Source organism: Rhinolophus sinicus, linkage group LG11 (assembly GCF_036562045.2).
Source record: "Rhinolophus sinicus isolate RSC01 linkage group LG11, ASM3656204v1, whole genome shotgun sequence".
NCBI lineage: Eukaryota > Metazoa > Chordata > Mammalia > Chiroptera > Rhinolophidae > Rhinolophus > Rhinolophus sinicus.
Genome location: NC_133760.1, coordinates 58959202 through 58984540, shown reverse-complemented (window position 1 = coordinate 58984540; position 25339 = coordinate 58959202). Strand labels below are relative to the sequence as shown.

Below are 25339 nucleotides of genomic sequence, written 5' to 3'. Positions count from 1 at the left end.
CATTTATCTGGAGCCCTGGCAAAGACAGACAAGTTTCATTGTTATTTATGTGTGCCGGGGAACACATTTTATTCTAGCTCACCCTTCTGCTCTGTAAAGCTCTTCAAAGATCTGAGTTCCAACTACCTCTGAGACACTGGCCAAAGGCCTATTCCTCTGTTCCCACACTTTGACCTTCACACCCCTTTGTTGCACAGGGTGACAAACTGACCCCACTGGAGGTCACTATAGCACTGGTGAGCAAACTTTTTCCACAAAGAACCCACATTACCACTGATGCTATCTGAGGAAAAAAACCTGAAAAGTACTTTGAGTTCAGCTGTATTGGAAGTGAAATGCTTTTTTTATTAATATCAAAAGTAACCACATACATTATAAAAAGTAGTGGTGAATGTAGGCACATTATGTACTAAGCTAATGACAGTACTTGTTGCATCTGAGGATTACAGACCATCCATAATAATTCTGCAGCCTTCCCTGCTTACATGTTATGTACAGAGTACTCTGTCCCAATGGTGACCCTAAGGATCAAAAATTAAAAGTTATGTAAACAGGAGGAAAAATACCAAGCATACTGCAAATCCAACATTTACAATAGATCCGAATGGGGATTTCTCAAGGGTGAAGAATGACTCTTACCTGATACATGTTAGACAACAAATAAGTGCAAGTCTTGAAATTGCGATCAATTCTGAACTAGTACTTAGACTTGAGTGTGTGAGTCAAGTTTGGTAGACAGGTTTAAATGCCAAATCTGACACTGAAAGCAATACTATTTGTTAGTTAAGGAAAATAGACTTGGGCACCAAATAATCACGTCTTTCACATCCTTGTTTGAAATGGATGCTTCAATTTGCATGACCCCTGAGTATGAAGTGATAATATATTTCATTTTCAACAACAGATCCTTCGAAGACTACAAAGACGAGGCAATGATAATATTAAAAGTTGACTCACCACTGTCCGCTGTTTGTTGGGCAGGAAGACTCTAACAATAGGTTTTTGTGGTGACTTAGGGTTGCTCCGTGACACATCTGTGGGATTTTGAAAAACTGAAAGAGATGAAGGTAGCACTGAAAGGCTAGAAGAGGAAGAAGATGTAACGGTGTCCGTTGATGCAGAGCTAGAAACAGAAAAATCAGTTCCATTCCCCAGAGATTCCAATAACTGCTGTTCTCTTTGTTGGAGGGCATCTAGCTTGCTGGTGTATTCTTCATAGGCCTATAAAATAAAGTAGACTTACATTGAATCTGGACTTTTTCGTGACAATAGCAAAAGGAAATATAAAATTTAAGTCCTTGTTTATAATTTTTATCTCGCTAACAGGGTTTTAGGTTATAAGTTACAAAATAAATGCTGGAAGTACTGTAAATGAATAGTTTCACCTTTATATTGATAAATCTTTTGTTCTAAGATACGACATTACATTGAGAAACATATATGTTATATATATGCATATATATAAATTTATATGAGATGTCTAGAATATCTATTAATGAAAAAAGATAGTATTTCCAAATTTCTGGTCAAATCCCAAGTTACCTTCCAAACCACATCTCTAACATAAAATATTACACTACATCAAGGAAAAGTATCCTTTCCATTAAAATTCTATTTTTCCCCAAAAAGTTACAGGCACATTAAGTCCTATACCCCTCCTCCCCCGGAACAGAAAAAGAAGTTGAAAAGGAGATGAGGTATTAGAGAGATTTCTCAAACAACAAGACTTAGGTAAATAGTGCCAGATCTCGCTGTCATCATCATAATTTCCTCCATAGGGCTTAGAAGATGTATCATCTTTCTGAAATAGCTATCAATTAAAATACTTTACGCTCGTCACTATGGATCTCTGAAGACCTCCTCCCCTACCAAACATTGCTTAGAGAATAAAATTTTATTTGAAAAGGTGGCTTAGACCCTACAGTCAAGAAATTGTGGGACCACTGTCCATCAGGGTATCTTTCTAGAAATTTCATTTGACTTAAGGCTATAAAGTCAAATGACCACATAAGACATCATATTCTAAAAGAAAGAAGAATCTTGAAAATCCAAAGATATTGAAAGTAAAGAGATGGAATGAACTGCACTATACATGCCGGTGGATCTTTAAGGCAGTGGCAATCACCCTCCCCCACATCACGGTCCATCATTTCTCCCTACACCCCAAATAGATACAGTTCTACAAACATTTATGAAAGGCTACAAGGGAGAATAAAAGACTTAGAAATGGCATTTCCCATCACTCAAGGAGTTCATGATTGGGCTGCAGGAAAGCAGATGAATGTATTTTTATTTGTGTAAGTGCTGTACATGAGAAATAAACAAAGAACATTCTTGATACAAGAATGAGGAAGGTTAGGGTTTAGACAGACGGAGTTAAGTGGGGGAGAAGAGAGTACTGTGTACAGGAGAAACTGGTTAACAAAGCAAGGAGGAAGAACATTGTAAATAGGAAAATCATAGACTATGTCGCTCAATGTCGTACAATACCTGGGACACAGTGTGGGATCAATATGTATCTGTGGGATTTAAATGAAGAATAGGAACAAAGAGAAACAATAAGACTGGAAAAGTGGGTAAGCGACCAGATTGTAGAGAGTGTATGTATCATGCTATGAAGCCTGAACTTCATTCTACAAGCAAGGAAAAATTATCAAAGGTAAATGAAAACGAAGAAAAATTTTCAAAAAAGGCCGTTGCATCTGGTATGCTACACCTTAGCATGTAATTTGGGGGGGAAAAAGAGAAGAAATACTAAAGGAAATACTAAAATGAGCTACTGAGGTAACGAGCCTAAACTTAATGCCCTCTCCTTTATAACCTATTAGTTGCCCTCCCCGACCCTGAAATGTTTCATTGCATTTTAGGACATAATAACCAAATCAATTCAAAATTTTCTGAGCTGCATTTCTATTTAACGTTTAGTTCCAAGGGCTAATGACTTAAAGGCAGCTCTTTGACCCTGATCCACTTATTGAACCTCTAATCATTCAACAAATATATACTGAGCATACATGTACCTGGCACTTTTGGGGGCTCAGACTATAAAAATAAAGACCGACGCAATTCCTACCCTTTGAAGATTACACACACGCAGTCTGGGAGACAAAAGTTCCTCCTTGCACACATCAAATATTCTTATTTACTGTCATCTGGGCAGCACATTTATTATACAAAGTTAGCCTTAGGAAAAGTAATAAATGTAAACAGTAAATTTTCTTAATGTTCTTTATCAAAATGTTAGCCTTAATTTTGAAAATACACTGTTCTCTCGATTGTGGATTAAAAACTTTTACTCCACTGCATTTATCCATAGCTCTTCCTTTTCTTAAGTACCAGACATTTACTCCTTTCACCTCTCTCTACTGTCACAGCTGCAATCTACCAAGGCACTTGCCTACCTTGTTGTACCTGGCTTGGCCCATTTCACCCCAGTATCCTTGCTGCGTTCAATATGGACTAAAGGCATTTATGTCCACTCCACCTTCGAGATCCAGTGACATACTACGGTTCTTTACAAGAGTTCCAAATGATGACAAGATCTCAATTTGGAACCTCCCACATCCCTGTGTACACACCACACTTATCCCAGCTTCTTTGTTTCCCCTTCTTCTGCCTTCCCCTCTCCGCCCTGCCCCCAGACTCCGGTTCCAGCTGTTGTTTCTCAGTCTAGTTGTGTAGGACACAGCTCTTGTGCTTCCCCCGGGCTGAGACAGTCGGTCGCCAGCCCGCAGCAGCCCATGGCAGTTCACGCCAATCTCCGGCTGCTCATGGCAGCCCAGCTCCAGGGAGAGCCGTTGTTCACAATCTTAGCTGTAGAGGGCGCAGCTCACTGGCCTATGTGGGAATCGAACCAGCGACCTCAGCATTAGGAGTATGGCGCTCCAACCACCTGAGCCACCGGGCTGGCCCTGTCCTATCGTCTTAAGTTTCCTCTTCACTACCACCTTAATCTGCTCATGGTCAACATTATTGCCTTAAGGTTTCTCAGATTTGGGTCTTTGTTGTCTTACTTGCCATGCTGTGTGGCTCACTATCTCAACAATGCCACTGCGGCATCTGAGATTCTCCGGCTCATTCTTACTCTTTTACCAACTTGATTGTCAAATACCAATCTTGGGTAAATTCTACCATTCAATTATTCCATTCTTTCTCTCTTCTTCATACTTGTTTCAAGAATGTTCTTTGTTTATTTCTCATGTACAGCACTTAACCACATATTGCTGGAGAAAATAATAAAACTAGGTCAATTAGTTTTATTACCAATTCACGAAACTCAGTCCTTCACAAAACAATCCAACCAAAACAATCCTGAAAAAGGACAAAGTTATAGGATTCACATTTCCTGATTTGAAAAGTTACTATAAAGCTACAGTAATCAAGACATGTGGTGTTAGAAAATGAATACACATATATTAGGTTGGTGCAAAAGTAATTGCGGTTTTTGCAATTATTTTTAACCTTTTAAACCGCAATTACTTTTGCACCAACCTAATAGAACAACACAATAGAACTGAGAGTCCAGAAATAAGGCCTTACATTTATGACAAACTGATTTTGTATTACAACAAGAACACCTGCAATAAGAACAGATTACTGTACCTTCTCCTATCTGTGATGTTAATTATAGTTATCTTCAAGTTTTCTTCTGCTCTCTACACTGCTTCTGAGTTCCTTTTGACCATTTCTGTTATCTTTCCTGTTAAAAGCTTTCTTAAAATATTTGGTTATTCTTAGATGTCTGTTCATATTTAAGAGTTAAGGACTCTTAAGATGTTAATACTACCTAAAGCAATGCATAGATTCAATGCAACCTCTATCAAAACACCAGTGTGTTTACAGAAATAGAAAAGTCCATCCTAAAGTTCATATGGACTCTCAAAGGATTCCCAAATAGCCAAAACAATTTCAAAAAAGAACAAAGTTGGAGAACTCACACTTCCTGATTCAAAACTTATTAAAAGCTATAGTAATCAAATTAGTGTGGTACTGCCATAGACACACATAACAAGAGAGCCCAGAACTAAATTCTCACGTATACAGTCAAATGGTTGACAGGGGCATTTGTCAAAATTTCCATAGGAAAAAACTTTTCAACAAAAGGTACTGGGAAAACTGGATATGCACATGCAAAATTTGGACCCTCCCCTTACACCACATACAAAAATTAACAAAATGGATCAAAGACCTAAACATAAGAACTAAAACTATAAAACTTAGGAAAAAACATAGGGAAAAGTTTCATGACATTGAATCTGGCAATGATTTTCTGGATATGACATCAAAGGCATAGGCAACAAGAGGAAAAATAGGCAAGTTGGATTCATCAAAATAAAAAGCTTTTGTATATCAATGGACACCATCAACAGAGTGCAGCAGGAACCCACGGAATGGAAGAAAATATTCCCAAATTATCTATCTGATTAGGATTGATATTCAGGGTATATTTTCGGAATATATAAAGAATTCCTACAACTCAACAACATAAAAACAAATAACCCAATTAAAAAATGGGCAAAGGACTTTAATAGATATTTCTCCACAGAAGAAAAACAAACGTATTGGCGGGCGGAGGGGAGGGGATACAGACCACTTCATACGTTATATAAATGTCTAACCACTATGCTGTACAGCTGAAACTAATATGATATTGAATGTCAACTGTAATTGAAAAATTAGAAAAAAGAAAAGAAATACAAAAGGATAATAAGCACATGGAAAGATAGTCAACATCATTAGTCATCAGGGAAATGCAAATCAAAACCATATCATATCAAAAAAACAAAACAAGTGTTAGCAAATATGTGAAGTAATTGGAACTCTTGTGTATTGCTAGTGGGAATGTAAAATGCAGCTGCTGTAGAAAACAACATGGTAATTCATTAAAACATTAAATATAGAATTACCACATGATTCAGTTGATCCCACTTTCAGATATGTACCCAAAGAAGTAAAATCAGGGACTCAAACAAGTATTTGAATATCCGTAAACAGCAGCATTATTCACAATAACCAAAAGGTAGAAACAACCAACCAACGATCGTTATCCATCAATAGATGAATGGATAAACAAAATGTGGCGTGTATATGCACGCACGCACACACACACACAATGGAATATTATTTAATGTTAAGTAGAAAGGAAATTCTGACACATTCTACATGGATGAACCTTGAAGACATTATGCTAAGTGAAATAAGCCAGTCACAAAAGAACAAATATTTTATAATTCCACTTATATGCGGTTCCTAGTGTAGTCAAATTCAGAGACAGAAAGGACAGTGGTGGGTCTCAGTGGGTAATCAGCTGACCTGGCTTTTCACTGAAGGGTCTTCAAATGTCAGTACCCACAGGTCTTTTCCCTGGGCCTGGTCAGGTTTCCCAGGGAGAATACTGTCATCTCCAGCCTGGCTCCTCCTCATAATATAGCAAACAATGGTAAGGTGAATGTTTTAACTCATTTATGTTTATTGTCTGTAACCCCCTCTCCGGATTAAATTATAAACTGCTTGAAGGTAGAGATTTTTAAAAAATTGTTATATCTTTAGAGCCTAGAAAAATATAAATGTTAGCAGTCACTCGATAAATATCTGTTGAATTAATGAATCAAAGACTTATGGAGCTCTTAATATATATCAGGAATTATGCTATTTCATAATTACCAACTCAAATAATCTTCAATTACCACATGTGCGATGTTATGCCTATTTCACCAATGACGTGCGGTATGGGGAGGTTAGACACCCTATCTGCAGATGAAGGCACAGCCAGGATTCAAACATAAGGACTGTGTGAATCACGGTTCATCTTACCCACCACATTTTACTGCCTTCTACAGAGAACTTGTGTTGTGAGTCCCAAGAATAAGAATCTACATGCCAATGATATAACCCATGAGGTACGATGTGCTGTATGCTGTCCTAGTTAGATGTAATTTGACAACGAAAAAGCCTGATGACTGTGGAGGGGGCAGGGAATCCCTGCTATAGTGAGAAATGGTTACAGATGTAAATAGATTACATCTGAGTGTGTGTGTGTGGGGGAGTCTCCCACAGAGAAATGGCTGGCAGAGAAACTGCTGGTTAAGTTGTCTAATTCTGATTAACAAAGAATTACTATTTTTTCCAGGACCATTTGCCTGTGCTTGTCCGCCACAGACGTTAAGTAAAAGACAGCATGGGATATTAGAACGTACACTCAGCAGTACTCGGAGGTACGAATTCTAGTCCTAGCACTGACTCTAACGGGTGGTGTGTTCTGGGACAAGCCCTATGAAGAAGACAATGGTTATTTCCAGACTTCCGAGTTTATTTTAGAAATGCAAATTTACTTTCTCCTGAAAGACTGCAGATTAACTTGCCCTTTAGAAAGTAATTAGCTCTCTGCCTTTGAGTCCCTGCCGGTGCTTGCGCGTGGCCCCAGGTCAGGCTGTGGCCCAGAGCACAGGCTGTGCATGAGTGGGGCTGTCTGCCTAACTGTAAGCGACAGGCAGCGCTGAGCTGCTGGGCAGGTTCCCAGGGCTCTGTGACGACGTGCCCTAGGGAGACGTCGGGGATCCTGGAAGCTCTGCTCCTCAGTGCCCCGCACGTTCCTGTGCCTGCCCTGTAAGGCCCTGTAAGGCCCAGTGGCCCCCTTGGCGTGATCAGTGCGACACGCAGCTCGTTAACGGTGGTGTGCACGGCCTCTGGAGACAGACGAGAAATGGGCCCTGGCCCTGGCTAGTTTAAGGGCGTGGTGTCCTTGACAGGAACTGACTTCGGTCTTGAGGTGCATGAACTTATCTGCACCTCAGGTGTAGCCGTGGCCTTTTTACACAAAGTACCTTTTAGGGCCAACTGCTTATTTGGATACCGTCCCAAGTGTGGGGCTAAGAGTGAACGTGCCCCAGTGAGCGTGAACAGCTTAAACAGCACCGCTGTGAAGGTTAGATTCTGAGCATCGCGGGGCACGACACAGGCACCTACAGAAGTACACAAAGCTTCGTAAGCCAGCGTCTAGGTGATGGACGAGGCCTCCCTCACTGGGCATAGGGGACACGTGTGTCAGTTCTCAGTGAGTCCCAGGCAGCACGTGAAGGGCAAGGATGCCCAGTGCAGTGGGAAGTGCTTTGGCGCTTAATGACTGGGGGCCCCAAGCTCCCAGGGCTCCCAGGAAATAAAGGTATGAGCGCCAGTTCAGGAGGATTGCCCCCTCAGGTTTTTAAACGTGGCCTGAGGGTAACAGCACCTGCCTCATGGGAGTGACTGACTAGCTAGGATCCTCAAAACAGGGCTGGTCCCGTGATCACCCAGGAAATTCAAGCTGCCCTGCAAATCCCCACACACTACACACTATTGAAGTGCAATAGGACAGAGTCGTGTGTGACCTCTTTCCACAGTCGTGCATCTAGTCCTTGCCATTAGTTATTGCACAGAAATTATAAAGACCAGTGAACCAGACATGCGGACTGATAGGCAAATTGGCCGACACGATGAGAAAACAGAAAGTACACCAACTGGAATAGTCAAATAATTCAAGTCAAATAGTTCAATGGTGTAATTAAAGTAATCGAATAAAGGTTCAAATATATATTTTTAATATATTAACTTCTTTCAAGTCATGTTCAGGCAAGGTGCTGTTTAAGAAAAACCACTATTAGCTTAGTCCACAGATGTAAGTGATCAAAAGTTACCCAGGGTAAATTTGATGTTGAATGAAGCTTTAAACAATAAAAATCATTTAAAATGTACGTCTCAAAGCAAATGATATAGTTAGAGCCTCCACACTTGTAAACTAAACATTCTGACACAAATCCACAAAATAAAGTTGGCAACATTGAAAAAAAAAGTAACTAGATTATTAAATTAGAAATTTAGGAGTTTGGCAATCCATGTCTGAAAGTCTCTGGCATTTGAAGGCAAATGGTAACGCGATCATTTGTAATTTAGGGTTAGATCCTTGCATGACTAGTGATTATAGCTGGAACCAGCTTTGCTAGGGACAGTGCAGCTAAGCAGTGTAGGCTGTGGAGCCTGGCTGCCCGGGTCCCACCCAGGTGCTCGCTGTGGGACCTGAGTAATTTACATAACGCAACTAATGCCAAGGAAGCTTATCTGTGATTATAACAGTAACTACTACTTCATAGTATTAAGAGCAATGACAAACTCTATCAATTTACAGTGATGCTCCAGGCTTGATACAAAAGCCTCAAAGCACTATTAAACCATAACGCTAAGCAATTTTGACCTACTTGAATATTGTAAATTTTACCTGTAAGGAAGAAAAAACCAATTTGGGGGAGATCTGTTCTAGAATAAAGATATTTTACAAAATTCTCCCCGTTTTCTAACATGGTAACTAGTTTGCGGACCTCCACAGCAGAATGCTTTCTCTTCTTTTTTAATAATTTTTTTTTAACCAGAGTAATATTTTGAAGTTTAGATATGATTTTTTCTTCTCCATTTCTTGACATTCTCCAAATTACAAATACTACACATTTGTAACAAGTGAAACAAGATGAAGCATAATAAAGACAATGTTAATTATTCTCTCCTCCCGTTATCTATTTCTAATCCTATCCCCTAAAATGACCATTATCAGTACAAATGCTTTTTATAGGTTCATTTTTTTCTTTTCAGAATTACTAGATATGATACCCAAAAACTCACCTCCAGATATATTGATGGTGGATTATGCTCTCCACCAAATTTGTCCAATAGGGCCTCTATATGTTCCTGTGTCAACTTAATCATTTGTTTGATATTCCACACCTAAAAAATATTTAAAAACAATTTAAATAAAATCACTTAGGATAGGAATTAGAAATACTTTAACATTTCTATTAAAATATTGCAGTAACTGCCAGCATTCCTTGAAATTTAGAGCTTGGAGACCTTAGAGATCATTTAATATAGTGGGTTTTCCCTTTTATTAAACATTAAAAAATTGTTTTCTACACTAGTAATACAATATATTCTCTATAAAAATTCAAATAAGACGCAAGTATTCAGAATAAATGATGAAAATCTCTTTTCACCTTGCCCACATTCCTGGGGCCCCTGCCCAAAAGGCAAGCGCTGTTTATAGTGTGGTACGCATCCTTCCACATCCCCTTTCTACTCAAGTAAGAACCATAAATACATATATAGAATATAAAATACATATAATCAAATATAATATATAAAAATATTTTTTAAGACTTGTTTTTTTTTCACTGAACAACATGCCTCAGAACTTTTTCCATGTCAATACATATATATTTTGCTCCTTTTAAATAGTTACATGAGCATCCTTTTAAATGGTTATAATAAGTATAAATACAGTCATTTCATAATAATGTTATGACACTGTTTATTCCTATGACGTGCGAACTTCAATGGTAACCTAAGGTTAGGTGGACATAAATAATTTTAGGAGAATTAATTCCTGGATCCCTAACATCTATTTGTATTCTTCCCAATCAATCTGCTTAAAAACTAGTTCTCCTTTTTTCCTCTACTTTTAAAATTGCTACTTTGTAAATGTCTACTTTATGAAAGAGTGTTCTTATCCATCTCAAATCCTGCTAGTAAGTAAGGTGTATTGTTCTCTGATGTGGAAACTCCAAAGTGTCTAACAAACAAGACACAAAGGAAAATCCCTTGAGAGAAAAGTGGGGGAAAATTAAGAGCAAGACCTTAGTTTATCAATGAAACAACATCTTGGCAAGGCTCCAAGTCTTATCATTTATCCAGCCAACCAGCCTACAATTCATAAGTTTGGTGGTTATAATACAGGTGCATATTACATGTTTATTTTAAGGTAAATAAAAAGTCAGATTTTTTTCCTTGATGAAAAATAAGTCCAATTTACCGGAGTGGTTTGCAAATTATACTATGTGGTAGATTACTCTCTTATAAATCTAAACCTTCAGTTCTAATGTGTGACCAAAAATGTATTATTTAACATAAATATAATATACACTAGAAACTATGACCTTTTAAACTACTTAAAATTATAATGAAAAATGGGAGAAAATTTAAACATGTACAAGGGGGAAAAGCAAGCCAAGGGGTTTAGGGTCCCTGGTTTATTTAATAATTTCCTTACTAGAGGATATTTAAATTATTCCATTTTTCTCAACTCTAAGCAATGCTTCAGTCAATAGTTCTGAACTGCCTTTCTGGGCAAAGGTGCAAGTTTTCCTTTTCAATATCGAAGCAAAGGATTCCTGGATTGAAGGACATGCACATTTAAAAACCTCGTAAATACGCCCAACGGCCTTCCAAAAGAAAAAAATTCCAAGTTATACTCCTATTTACAGGGCGTGAGTCCACCTGTTCCCCACAATCCCACCAGGACTGGGTGTTGACACACTTCTAAACTTTTGCCAATCTGAAGGGAAAAGGTGATCTTGTTTTAATTTGTATTTCCCAGAAAGTTGAGCATTTTTCATACTTACTGGTCGTTTAAATTTCTTTTTGGAAAATTCCCTATACATATTCTTTCTCCATTCTATTCTATTTTCTTTGCCTTGTTGATTTGCAGATACCCTTTATTCTGGGTATTAATCCCTATTCTCCTACAAATGTTGCAGTCTTTCCTTATTTTTCACTTTATGTCTTTTGTCATATAAAAGACATAAAAGTGTCATATTTGTCACTTTATGTCCTTTGTCTTGCTACTCAAAGTATGGTCCATAGACCATGAGCAGCATAACCTTCTGGAAGTTTTTCAGAGTATTAGAATCACAGGCCCTATCTCAGACCCACTGAACTTTAAACGATTCATATTAAAGTTTGAGAAGAAATGACATAAGTTTCAAATTTTTGCGACAGCCAGATATTGCAGTATTTCCCTTTATGGCTCCTTGGCTAACTTCTCATATCCCCCAAGAGTAGCAGACGTCTTCTTTTCTCTAGGCATACCTACTCGCCAGGTGACCTTATCCAATCGTGTGGCTTTATATGTCAAATATGGACTGAGAAAGCCCGAATTAAGTCCAGCTTTGTCCTCTCAACTTCTTAATCTTTTTGTCCAAGTGCCTTCTGAATATTTCTTTTTTCATTTTATTTTTTCCCCCTTTTCTTGACTGCCCCCACTCCGGTTCAAGCTGTTGTTTCTCAGTCTAGTTGTGTAGGAGACAGCTCCCTGGCCCATGCTGGTATTAGGAGCCTGCCCCCCCCCCAAACCCCCCTCCTCCCATGCAGTTGGTCGCCAGTTGTTGGTCGGTCACTCACCGGCCGCTCATGGCAGCACACGGTAGCCCAGGGCAGCCGGCGGCAGGCAGCTCACAGCAACCCAGCTCCAGGGAGAGCAGTTATTCACAATCTCAGTTATAGAGGGCGCAGCTTACTCGCCCATGTGGGAATCGAACTCGCGACCTCGGCGCTCCAAACCACCTGAGTCGATGGGCTGGCCCTACCGAATATTTCTACTAAGAAAATAGGCACCTGAAACTTAACAAAAACTAACTTCTGAACCCTGAACCCCCCCTACCCCCCGCCCCATACTTGTTTTCCTACATTGTGTTCATCTAAGAAAATAACAAACTCCCTATAATGACTACCCAGGCAGAACTGCTTTGTAGTAAGAATTTGATATCCTAAAATTGATGGTTTTCATGTTTATTAGCTACTTTGAGACCACACACATGTTTTATTCATCTTTTGTCCTCTCATCACTTATCTTGGTGTCTTAATCCTAACAAGTATTCAGTTAATGCTGGAGCTAAGATTTACGCTGTCTTCAGATTAGAATAAGAGAGAAACAAATTAATCCTATTCAGTGATTCTTTCCAATACAGTAAATTAAGGACTCTATCACCCAGTCTTTTTTTTCCTAAAGCTCCACAGACAAAACTCATATGCAGTTAGGATGAAAAACCTTTCCTCCAAGGGATGGGAGAGAGGAAGGGGAGAAAAGGGAAAAAAAGATTAGAGATGGGGAATGAGTAGGGGGGAAAAGTGGAGATGGAGTTGATCAGAATGAAATTTGCTTGCTGGGGAGAAGAAAACGATGACGGTTAAATGGGGCAGGGCCAGACTATGAATGTCTGGAAATCAGATTTCTTATCTCCCCAAACAAAAGTAATTTTATATCCAAAGAATAAACAAAAATCACTGTGAGCCCTAGTTGGAATTAGAGAAGATGAGTCTGGGAGAGAAAATTCTTTCAGATTTCCCCAGAAGAGTAAAAGAAAGAATTCTGATTAACACTTATAAAAGAGAGATATAAAAGATATTATGAAATAGAATAAGATACTGTAAAGCTAACAATAGATACATAGTTTTGGCCTTAAAATGCTTTCTTGGAAAAACAAGAAAATCTGTTACAACAATCCTGAAAGGGAAATGAAAGAATTAAAAACAAAAACAAAAAAATCAAGAAAGGAACCACATTTCATGGCCTGGTTTGATTTCTTCAATAGACCACAGCAATTACAACCTGGCAATTAACAATTGATCATTTCTAGTGACATTACAAATGGCAAAATTCCTTCTCCAAAAAAAGGTTAAAATTTTTTTTAAAGCCTAGCTCAGAAGATACCTATATTAAAATATAAATGCCGACATACTATGGAAGGAACTGAAGAGCAACAACGGCACAAAAAACAACAGCTATTGGCCCCCTTCCTCCCAATAAGGAGGCATCGGTTCCAGATTATGATGATTGGTGCCTATCAAACCTTTAAAGCAAATACGTTGTCAATTAGTAACAGATGATTGCATATTAAAAATCTTCAAAATTCATTTTATGAAGCCAGCAAAATCCAGACGCCAAACTTGACAAAGATAATCCCCCCCAAAAAAGATAAAATGAAACTATAAAATAATCCAATCTGTAAGGAAAGACAAACTCTTACACATAAATTAGGACCCTGTATATTTTTTAATGCAAGGATAGTCATTCATTAGGAATCCAGATATATAATACTTAATAGGTCAAGGGAGGAAATTACAGGACTAATCTAATAGATGCCAGAAAACAAATGATTATTACCAAAGGTGGTGGTAGTAATAATAATAATGATGATGATAATGATGATAATAAAAGAGAGAGATATGGTCTTACATTTTAAAGAAGATTTTTAAAAGAATCCCTGTACTGAAAGGAAGAAGACTAGAGCATCAGTCATTCAGGGGAAAATCTGAATAATTCCTGTAAAACAGAAAACAAATATAATCACCTTGACAGGGAAATCAAAGCTAATAAATTATAGACCAAAATATAAGGTGAAGTTTCTACTGCGATAACTCTAGACAATCTACAAGCTTAAAGACAACACACATGAAAAAGAAGCATGAGGAAATTATAAATATCTGAATTTTGAATCACACAGTCATTAAAATAAAACCTCAGTTGAAATAACAGATGAGAGCTGAGGAGAGAATTAAAGAACTAGAAGATGATTCCTTGGACCAAGGGGATGCAGTGAATAGAGAAATATTGGTGAATCTGGGAAACATGTTACAAGAAGAGAACATAAGACTCACTGATGGAGTAGACGTGAGGAGGGGTGACAGAAAAATAAGAATCAAGGCTGACTCCAAAATTTTGGTGTAAGCAACAAGGCGGGCAGGGATGTCATTTACTGAAGAGGGGAATGAGGGAAGGATATACGCATTATTTCACCAATGGGAGAGGTGATTAAATGACCCAAGAGGCAGCTGGCTATGCATTTTAAAGCTCAGGAGGAGATACATTTAGGTGTCGCAGCATACCAATAAGCAGATCTCCAGGGGAGCTTGGTAAGGAAGACTCAGCCCTAGAGCCTACCACTACCTGGAGGATTGGGAAGGAAAAGAGGCCACAAAAATGGCTGAGGAGAAGCAGACATTGAGGTAGGAGAAAAACTATTCAGTGCAGAAAACTTACTGGATAAGAATAGGAAAAGAAATAGTGGAGAGAAGACACCAGAAAGGACGAGATTTATGTATCTGCACATATTGGGTGACCATAGTCCCATGTGTTTCCAGATGTATCAGGGCTGGAGATAACAGGGCATGTTTGCAGGCTGAAGAGAAAATCCAAGAAAGGCAGAACTGATGATGTGGAGAGAGACACTAACTGCAGGAAAGACGCTCTAGAGACTGTAAGAGGAGATGGAGCCTGCGTACCAAGAGGAGGAATTAGACGGTCAGGGAAGGTCTCTGATAACACGTGAAAGGAAGACAGAGAACATGAGGACAAATGCAGATAGGTTTGGAGATGTGGCGGTGAGAAGAGAGCTGCATCTCATTTCTCAATAAAGTTTGAGATGAGGTCCACAGATGAGAGTGGGAGCTGAGAGGTTTGCACCAGAGGAAATGCAGTCTTAGTGGGGAAAGTGAAGCAGCAGCAGCAGCATGGCCGGACACTGACGCCGCCCTGTTGCGGATTACGACGTACATTTAAAGCAGTGCATTCAACGCCTGCGTGCAGACAGAGAGGCGGTGGGTAGTTAGCGTTCTGTCTGGCCCGTAAAATCATGGGGCAGAGGGGCTGGAGAGTCAAGGCTATTAGTAATTCTTAGTCACTCCTCACTAACATCTTGGTTCTGAAGTCTGTGGGTTGTGAAGAAATAGTTTCACTGGAAAAGGAGGAAGTGCTACAATCAAGGGACAGACAGGTGTCTGGAACCAATTTAAGGTTAGGAAGAGGTTGAGGATTTAAGAGTTTGTTGATCCCAGTTCCACAGCCACTTTGGCTAGGTAGAGAGAAAAATAAAAATAGAGAAGTGGTATTCATGAAATCAATAAGCAGAAAATAGCCTGAGTTCGAGTTAAATTTAGAAGTTAACCTAAAATGGATTAAGGGATCAAACATTTTTTTCTGGCTAATTTAAGAGTGGGTAAACCCTAAAGTTTCTGAGGTTCTCAGAAAAAACCCCAAAACAAAACAGCACCACAAGTAAACTACTTTAAGTTGTCCATAAAATCATCCACTACAGTTACTTAACTTTAAAAAATGCAAGAACTACTCACCACTGCTATTCAAATGGGTCTTCAGTAAATAGATCATTTTGGTCACATACATGTAACGTAATGGAATGGAGCTGTCTTTGGAGCAGGCACAAAACTGAATGGAAATGTCGATGCGTATCATGGGAAACAACAGGAAGCCCTGTAGATTTAGGACTTTCAATGGCAAATCCTTTTACACATTTTAACAATACATCACGTTTCCCGCCTGTTGGTACAACCCCTCCAGACCTAATTTTCTTTCATTGTAATCTCTTATCCCAAGTCACTCAGTTCTCCAAAAGTCTAGGGCACCATTCCACAGAACCATATCCCACAGCACTAAAATCCAAGATTTGTGAGAAAACACTGTCATAAGGAAATAACTGGGGCATAATGGCTTATTAGGACTATAAACTCAGTTAAGTTGAGACCTACACCCCTTTGATAAATGTTCTAATTCCTAGCAGCTAGGTAGGGAGGGACACTAGCATGAAGCCGGTAGTTTATAGGTGCTGGCTGCATGAAAATATTAAAAGCTCTATATTCTGGGTAAGCTCAGAATAGACTGATGAAATCACATTCGAGAGAGTTCAACTGAGGTCAGAGCAGTAACAGGGTACAGATAAGATCAGAGAACTACGAGTCACCTTAGTCAAGATATTTTCTTTCTTTCTCAACTGGAGTTCCACGAGAGAATTAAGTTATATTGCCCAAGGCATCCAGCGTAAGTAATGAATTACCTTCTCCCCAGTATTATCTAGAATGGCACCGGTACTTGTAAGGCTCTCAAGGCAGACAGTAAAAATGTATGTTCACTAGTTTTAGGTGTTTTTTAGTAAACCCTAAAACAACAAATAATATTTTGTAAAGAACATTTCATGGCATGTGAATGTTCTAAGGATACAATGTTACCATAGACACTTGGGAAAAATATCACCTGGGTATTTCATTTGCTTTATGTGCTTTTCCTCTTCCAAAATAATATACTGTCAGTTTTCAAGACTTCCAATTTCTCCATCAATGTAAGATCTCTCCAGATTCCGATTCCATTTTTCCTATGCCACATACTCTAATAACAAATGGGTGATAGGAACACCATGCTATAATTATTGTACCACTCTTATATACTGCATACTTTGTACCAGGCACTGTTTACGCACTTTGTATATATTAAACTTGTTCAACTTCTCCCAACAACTCACAATGAGGTTGAAATTATTACAGATGAGGGAAGAGAGAGGTAACAAAACAAAACAAAACAAAACAAAGCTCGGCCCAGGTCAGACAGCTAATAAGTGGCAGAACTACTCTTAGAAACTGCATGGTCTATGTGTCTATGAGAAGTAGAAGAAAAACTCCATCATCAGGCATTCTAACCAAGACAGCTGACACTTTACATGCTCCGTGACAGAAGGCAGGTGAGAACTTTGAGACAGTAATTAGAATTTAAGTAAAAGTGGATCAATGCATATTCATTCCTTTATTCAATAAATATTTAATGAGAGCCTACTATGTGCCAGGATTCTAGGCAATGAAGATTGTGCAATTAAACTGAAGTCCCTGACCTCACGGAGCATACATTCTAGTTGAGGGAAGGCACACACTTCAAAAAACAGAATACATACTATCTCAGAACACATAGCTCTGATGAAAGTTGTAAAGAGCAATAGAGCTGGGAAGCAGGAGGAGGTAGGAGGCTATTAAGTATGGAGTGTGGTCGAACGCGAAGGTCTCACTGATAGACGGTATATGAACAAGACCGGCGGGAGTGCAGGACCAAGCTTGCCACGCAGGCATATAAAGAAGACACCAGAGAGGAGATGCAAGCAAAGGCATTGAGTAGGAGCAAACCTGGTGTGTGTGTGACAGGCTGACTGTATTTATGGGCCTGATTAATGGCTTCCCTCTGCCTTAGAACTTTGTAGTCCCTTTCCACTCCAACCTCGGGCTTCTCCAAGTGACCTGCTTTGGGCAACAGAATATTAGCAAACATGAGCCAGGCAGAGGCTTCCAATGCAAATGCGTGCTTCTTCCTGCCCTCTTGCACAACTGAACTTGCTCGCTCTTACACCTCGGCCTTGTTATGAGAACATGCTGGGGCTAGCCTGCGAGAACCAAGCTGTGTCATCACGGCCATGCTAGACCGGCCAGCCTACCTAGAACCAGCAGTTGTCACAGAAACCTAAGAGCGCCTCGCCACGGTTAGCTCAGCCCAGAGGATCCTGCTCACAGACTCAGAGTGGTTGTTTTAAACACTAAGCACTAGAAGAAGAGTTTGGTTTCAGTGTCCATGGCACAGAACCCCAGAAGGACAGGTTCCTTGCAGACGGCATGGAGACTAGGAAGGTAGCTGGCTACAAACATGCCTGTCTAATCAAAGCTTCAGAGTGAATTGGAAAGCCCAGATAAAAAGACTCAAGTTGAGTAACACTGAAAAATAAACACATCAAAGAAATATCCGTATGCTAGACATATCCAATTTTCCTACTCTGATCATGCAGAAGGCTACGTGACTAGTCCTGTTCAATGTGTTATGAATAGAAATGACCTGTACTATTTAAGAAAAATGATTCTTAAAAATCTGATCAGCAATCATCCTTATAATTCAAGTATCCATAGTCAAGTTATCAAGTATTAAAAAATAGGGGAGTAAAAACTTTTAACACAGGGAGGAAACTTTCACAGAAACTTGATTTAGTCAATAGATCTCACGTAACAGATTTAACCAAAAGAGAAGAGAGAGAGAGAAGGGGAAAGAGAACAGAAGAGTAACGATCATTGTATGTAATTCTCCACATCTGAGCATGGAAGGGCAGTGATGAACATCTGAGTAGAGATTAAAAGACAGATAATCGAAGGCTTTTTCTAGTCATGAGAGTGCAGGAGAAGATACCAGAAGCAGAGCATTTGGATAATATTCCCTAACAGGAGTTACACACCTGCCACAAAGCAAAGTTATGATAATGATGGAGAAATTAAAACTATTCTGACACCGGTTGAAAGTCTTATTCTGTTTATAGTAAACTTTCAAGGTGACTTTCTTCAATCAAAAAAAAATGAAGTTGATAATTCTTTCCTTTATATACTTAAAGAATCCATTGTGCTAAATAAAAATATACCCTTTTCTATGAGTTACAATTTGAAGATGTACATGCTTATTTTACATGAACTTTAAAAAATTTTAAATTAACCGATTTCAAATATAACATTCAAAACTACCTTTTAAAATTATGCTAAAACTTGAAAAAAATGCTCTTCTATTACTTTCTCATTAATATTAGTTTAGTCTATTTATGAGAGTTCTTAACTAATAGTCAAAGGCCCTACCTGAAAAGTATACACAGCTCCTAGGCTCCAGGTCATCTTAGCATCAGAAGTCATTACACGCAGCTCTCTGTACTTCCAAGTCCTAGTGAGATCATCCTTCTGACTGAGGTAACTAGAGAAAAAGACTTTAGTCTGAGTCTGTCTTCCAACTAGACTGCTGTTAAGTTTTTGCTTTCCTGAACACAGCTAAAGCAAAAAAAGAGAAAAGAGAACCACAAAAAGTAATTCTATGCCTCATTGTAAACCTATATGACTTTTATTCCCTAGTCAGATTAATTCTCTTAATATTGAAAATATCCAGCAAACAATTCAGTTACTCAGCATACAAAGAACCAGGAAAATGCCCAACCTCCATGGAAAAGACAAAAGATACAAACCCCAAGATGACCCAGCTGTTGAAGTTATCTGACAAACACTTTAGAGCAGCTATAATAAAAATGCTTCCAGAAGCAATCAAAAATACGCTTGAAACCAATGGAAAACTAGAGGGTCTTAGCAAAGCAACAGAAGACAGGAGAATAAGGAAGAATTTTAGAACTAAATATTACAATAGAATTTTAAAAACTCAATGGATTGGCTCACTAGCAAAATGAAGTTAGAGGAATCAGTGAACATGAAGACAGATCAATAGAAATTATCCAATCTTAACAGCAGGAAGAAAAGGAACTATAATAAAAAAACAGAACCTCGGGGTTCTATGGTTCAACAATAGTAAGGCCTAACATTTCTGTCACCGAACTTCCAAAAGAGAGGAAAGCAATATACAATATTTGAAGAAATAATGGTTGGAATCTCCCCAAATTTGACAAAACACAGAACTACAGATTTGGAAAGATCAGTTAATCCCCACATAGATAAATACACAGGAAGGCACACCACTAAGTGCTCAGAATGAAAGACAAAGAAATTATCTTGAAAACAGACAGAGAAAAATGACACAAACTACAGAGGAACAACATTTGGGATGACTAGTGATTTCTCATCAGAAACCATGAAAACCAAAAAAAAGTAGCCCATTTTAAACTGCTGAAAGACCTGTTACCCTAAAATTCTATATCCAGTGAAACTACCTTTCAGCAACAAAGTCAAACAAAGATATGTTAAGATAAAATAAAACTAAGAGAATTTGCTACCATCAGACCTGCTCTAAAAGAACTGCTAAAAGAAATTTTTCACACAGAAAAGAAATGACATCAAAAGGAAACGTGGATGAGCAGGAATGAAGAGCAACAGAAATGGTAAATATCTAAGCAAATATAATACATTGTTCTTCTCCTCTTACATTCTTTAAATATGTTAATAGTTGAAAGGAAAATTTACAACGTTACCAAATGGGCTTTCATTGAAGGAAAACGTACTATGCAAGACAACAATAACAGAAAGAGGAGGAGGATAAAGAGATCTATGGGGTTTGATCAAGAAATATGGTGAATGTTTAAATTAAAAAGAAAAATGATTACAGTAAAAGACACATTGCTATTAATCCCTCTCAAAATACTCCCCCTCACTTTGAACACACTGTATCCCACTGTTCTTGCCACTTTCTGAAGCAGCTCCGGAAGTCCTCTTTTGTGAGTGTCTTTGATTGCACTGTCGTGGCTGCCTCAATGTCCTGAATCAATTCAAAACGTTTACCTTCCATGGTTATTTTCACTTTGGGGAAGAGCGAAAAGTCACGTGGTGCCAGATCCAGTGAATAAAGTAGATGAGCATATGCCATAATGTTTTTATTTGACAGAAATTACCGTACCAGAAGTGATGTGTGACATGGAGCATTGTCATGATGGAGGATGATCTACGGCACACTTTAAACCACACCTTCTCTCAACCGTAGCTCACATCCGACTGACTGCACCGAAATACGTTGAAACTTGTCAAACACTGGTCCTAAGGTTTGAGGTGCCGCTGCCCGTACTGAAGATCCCTGCCTTTCCGTTGGATTGCACTTGGCAGTAGCATTCACCGTTTTTTTTTGTTTTGTTATTTTATTATTATTATTTTTAATCACAACAGAAAGGCTCCATGTCACACATCGTTTCTGGTACATGGAAATTTCTCTCAAATAAAAACATTACTATGTGTCCTCATCTACCTTATTCACCAGATTTGGCACCACGCAACTTCTAGCTCTTCCCCAAAGTCAAAATGACCATGAAAGGTAAACTTTTTGAATCGATTCAGGACATCGAGGCAGCCACGACAGCGCAACTAAAGACACTCACGAAAGAGGACTTCCAGAACTGCTTCAGGAAGTGGCAAGAATGATGGGATAAGTGTGTTCAAAGTGAGGGAGAGTATTTTGAGGGGGATTAATGACAATGTGTCTTTTATTGCAATAAATTTTTTAAAATTTAAACATTCAACATATTGTTTGATCACACCAAGTATATAGTGGAGTAACATTTCCATAATCCATTTAAGGGGGTAAAGAATTTATTCCGAGAGACAATGAAAACTTTAGTATGTAAACTGTAATCTCCAGAGCAATCACTAAAGAATCTGCATAAAGAGACATGATTACAGAAAAACACTACACTACATAAATTTAAAATGGAATATTAAAAAATGTACAGATAATCCAAAAGAAAGCAGGAAAGGAGAGACAGAGTAATGGAAAACAAAGGAAACTAACAGAAAACAAATTGCTCAACTGGTAAACCTAAATCCGAACATACTAAATCTGTAGGATGCAGCTGGAGTAGTACTTAGAGTGTACTTATGCCATTAAATTTACACCATTGTATTAGAAAAGAAAAATAGTCTCAAATTCACCTTAAGAAACTAAAAAAAGAGCGAAGTACACCCAAGGAAAGTGGACAGATAAGAGTAAAAATCAATAAAATTAAAACTGGAAAAGAAAAAGAAAAAAATTAATGAACCCAAGCTAGTTTTATGAAAACATCAATAACATTTATAAATCATTAGTAAGACAAATAACCAATGTTAGTAATGAAAAAAGGATAAACTACAGAGCCCCAAAGACATTAAGAAGTTACTAATAAGAGAATACTATGAAAAACTCAACATACGTAAATTAAAAAACTTAGAAGAAATGAACCAATTCCTCAAAAATTGCACACACAAAAATCTTCCCATAAGGTAGAAGAGATAACCTGAATGTTCCTACAACCATTAGGGAAATAGAACTCATATTTTTAAAATCTTTCTAAAAAGAAATCTCTAGATCCAAATGGTTTCAGTGGCAAAGTCTACAAAATGTTTAAAGAAGAAATAAGCCCAATTTCACACAATGTCTTCCAAAAAAACAGAAAAAGGAGGGAATACTTTCCAACTCACTTTATGAGGCCAATATTACCCTATACCAACATGAAACCATGCAAAAGAAAACAAACAAAAACCCCCAAAAAACTACACACCAATATCATTCATGAATACAGATGCAAAGTCAAAGAAAAAATAATCACAAGGAAAATTAGAAAATACTTTCAGAAGATTGAAATTGAAAACACAACATACCCAAACTTATGGAATACAGCAACAGCAGTGCTCAGAAGGAAATCTATTCTGTAAATATCAACCCCTACCTCACACCATACACAAAAATTAACTAAAAATGGATAAATGACCTAAATGTAGGTCATAGCTAAAACTATAAAACTCTTATAAGAAAACAAAGGGTTAAATCTCAATGATCTTAGATTTGGAAATGGAGTCTTAGTTATGACACCAAAAGCAAGAGCAACAGAAGAAAAAAGTAAATTGGATTTCATCAACATTAAACACATCTGTGTGAAAACCATTACCAAGAAAGTAAAAAGACAACCTACAGAAAAAATAAAAATCATAGAGTTACCATATGACCCCGCAATTCCACTCCTGGGTGTACACCCAAAAGAATTAAAAACAGGTACTTAAATACTTGTACACCAATATTTATAGCAGCATTACTCACAATAGCCAAAAGTTACAAATAACCCAAATGTCCATCAATGGATGAACAGATAAACAAATTGTGGTATATACATATGATGGAATATTATTTACTCATAAACCTGGAAAACATTATGTTAATTGAAAGAAACCAGACACAAAAGGTCATATATTGTATAATTCCATTTATATGAAATATTTATAATAGGTATGTAGATCCATGGTAACAGAAAGCAAATTGGGGGTTGTCAGGGCCTGGGAGAGGAAGAATGGAAAGAAATCGCTTAACGGGTACCAGGTTTTATGTTAGAATGATGAATATATTTTGAACTAGACAGAAGTGGTGATTGTACAACATTATGAATGTACTAAATGCCAGTGAAATGTTCACTTTAACAATTTCTGCTTTTCTGTTATGTGAATTTCACCTCAATTTACAAAAAAAAAAAAAAAGGAATGAAGGACTAATACACATTACAACATGGATGAACCTTGAAAAAACTATGTTCAGTGAATAAAGACAGACATTAAAGGTCACATATTGTATGATGCCTTGTATATGTCATGTCCAGAATAGGCAAATATATGCAGACACATAAAGGTCGGCGGTGGCCAGGGGCTGGGGGAGGAAATGGGAAGTGACTGCAAATGAAAACAAGGTTTCTTTTTTGAGTCATAAATACGTTCCAGAATTAGATAGTGGTGATAGTTGTACAACCTTTTGGATATTCTAGTATCTACTGATCTGTACACTTTAGAAGGAAAAATTTTATAGGATGTGAATTATGTCAATAATCTTAAAATGGGGGTGGGCGTTGAAAGCTAAGGCTGAGCATTTACAAAACTGATTATGCATTAGGCCAAACAGGAAATTGCAGAAATGTCAAAATGCAGACATTTAGAGCCCACCTTCCCCAACCATAAGATAGTCAAACTATAAATTAAGAACAAGTCATAGCTAAAAAGTTAAAAAAGAAAACCCCAAACCAAAAACCTCTGAATCTAGCCACTAAGTACGTTCTTAAAAACTCAGCTTCCAAATAACTCTTGAATTAAAGAAAAACCCACAATTGAAAATACAGTATTCAGAAATGACTGATAATGAAACACTACATATCAATACATGTGATGGAGTCAAACCATTGTTTAAAAGAAAAAAATCAACAGCCTCAAAGTGCACTTATTAGGAAAAAAACAGGTCTAAAAGTAAACTGTTTGCTGCAAACTAGAACAACAGCTACAACACAAACTCTAAAAAAAAAAAAAAATTTTAATAGCAGAAATTAATGAAGGAACAAACAAAAAATTAAGCAATTAAGTTAAACTAAGGATTGATTCTTTGAAGAAATAACATTGCTCAATCCTCTGAAAGTTTCAACAGGAAAGAAAATACATTAGGAATCAGAAAGGTAAACTAAATACAGGTAAAGATTACATGGAAGACAGTATTACAAACAACTGTAACAAATTGAAAATCTAGCTGAAATAAATACACAGTGTTCATATGAAAATCTAAGTTGCCAAAATAAGAAAAGTTGGAAAACCTAACTAGGACAATAAGCATAGCATGTAAAGGTACCAAAAGGTAGTCAAAGGTTTATCCAAAAGAAATACTAGGGCCTAAGGTTTTTACATCCTTTTCCTTGGAGGGACGGAGGGTAACAGGTGCCATTTTAACTTCCTCCAAAGTCTGCAGGTGCCAAGTAACTGGAGTTCCTAGTAACTTTAGTAAACAACTGGCACATACACTCAGGTAGTTTTGCACCCAAACTGAGATTTAAATCCCCCCTTTTGGACCAAGGGAGTTAATAAAATATCTATATGCATACACAGGCAGACCTCGGAGGTATTGCGGTTCAGTTCCAGACCACTGCAGTAAAGTATCACAGTAAAGCAAGTTGTAATCTTTTTGCTGGTGGAGGGTCTTGCCTTCAATTGTAAAAAAAACCACATCTGTGAAGCACAACAAAGTGAAGCACAATAAAACTAGGTATGCCTATCATATACACACATCCATACAGTAACACAGACAACAGGACCACAATAGATGAAAGAACAGATTGAGCTGGCACACCATTCAGAGTTCTGTCAGACTGAAGAATGTCCAATAATTTTCTCTTAATACCTCCTAGAAGAGGACAAGTGTCAATTTCCTTAACAATTCTAAGTATTAAAAGTAAAGGTAAAAATTTGGCTTTTTCTACTATTTATCTCATCA

The 25339-nt window shown here is 37.8% G+C and overlaps 1 protein-coding gene across 6 annotated transcripts in view; it reads right to left on the bottom strand.

Annotated features, from left to right (window-relative positions):
* The window catches only part of BRAF (B-Raf proto-oncogene, serine/threonine kinase), a 121514-nt gene that overhangs the window by 74106 nt on the left and 22069 nt on the right, over positions 1-25339 (bottom strand). For 5 of the 6 annotated variants that reach the window (XM_074315267.1, XM_074315265.1, XM_019749853.2 and 2 more), the window contains exons 2-3: positions 9649-9750; positions 958-1221 (exon numbers count right to left, since the gene is read on the bottom strand). In XM_074315267.1, coding sequence (XP_074171368.1) covers positions 958-1221; positions 9649-9750 — 366 coding nt within the window. The remainder of the gene's footprint in view (positions 1-957; positions 1222-9648; positions 9751-25339) is intronic. The other variant, XM_074315266.1, reaches the window with a different exon arrangement.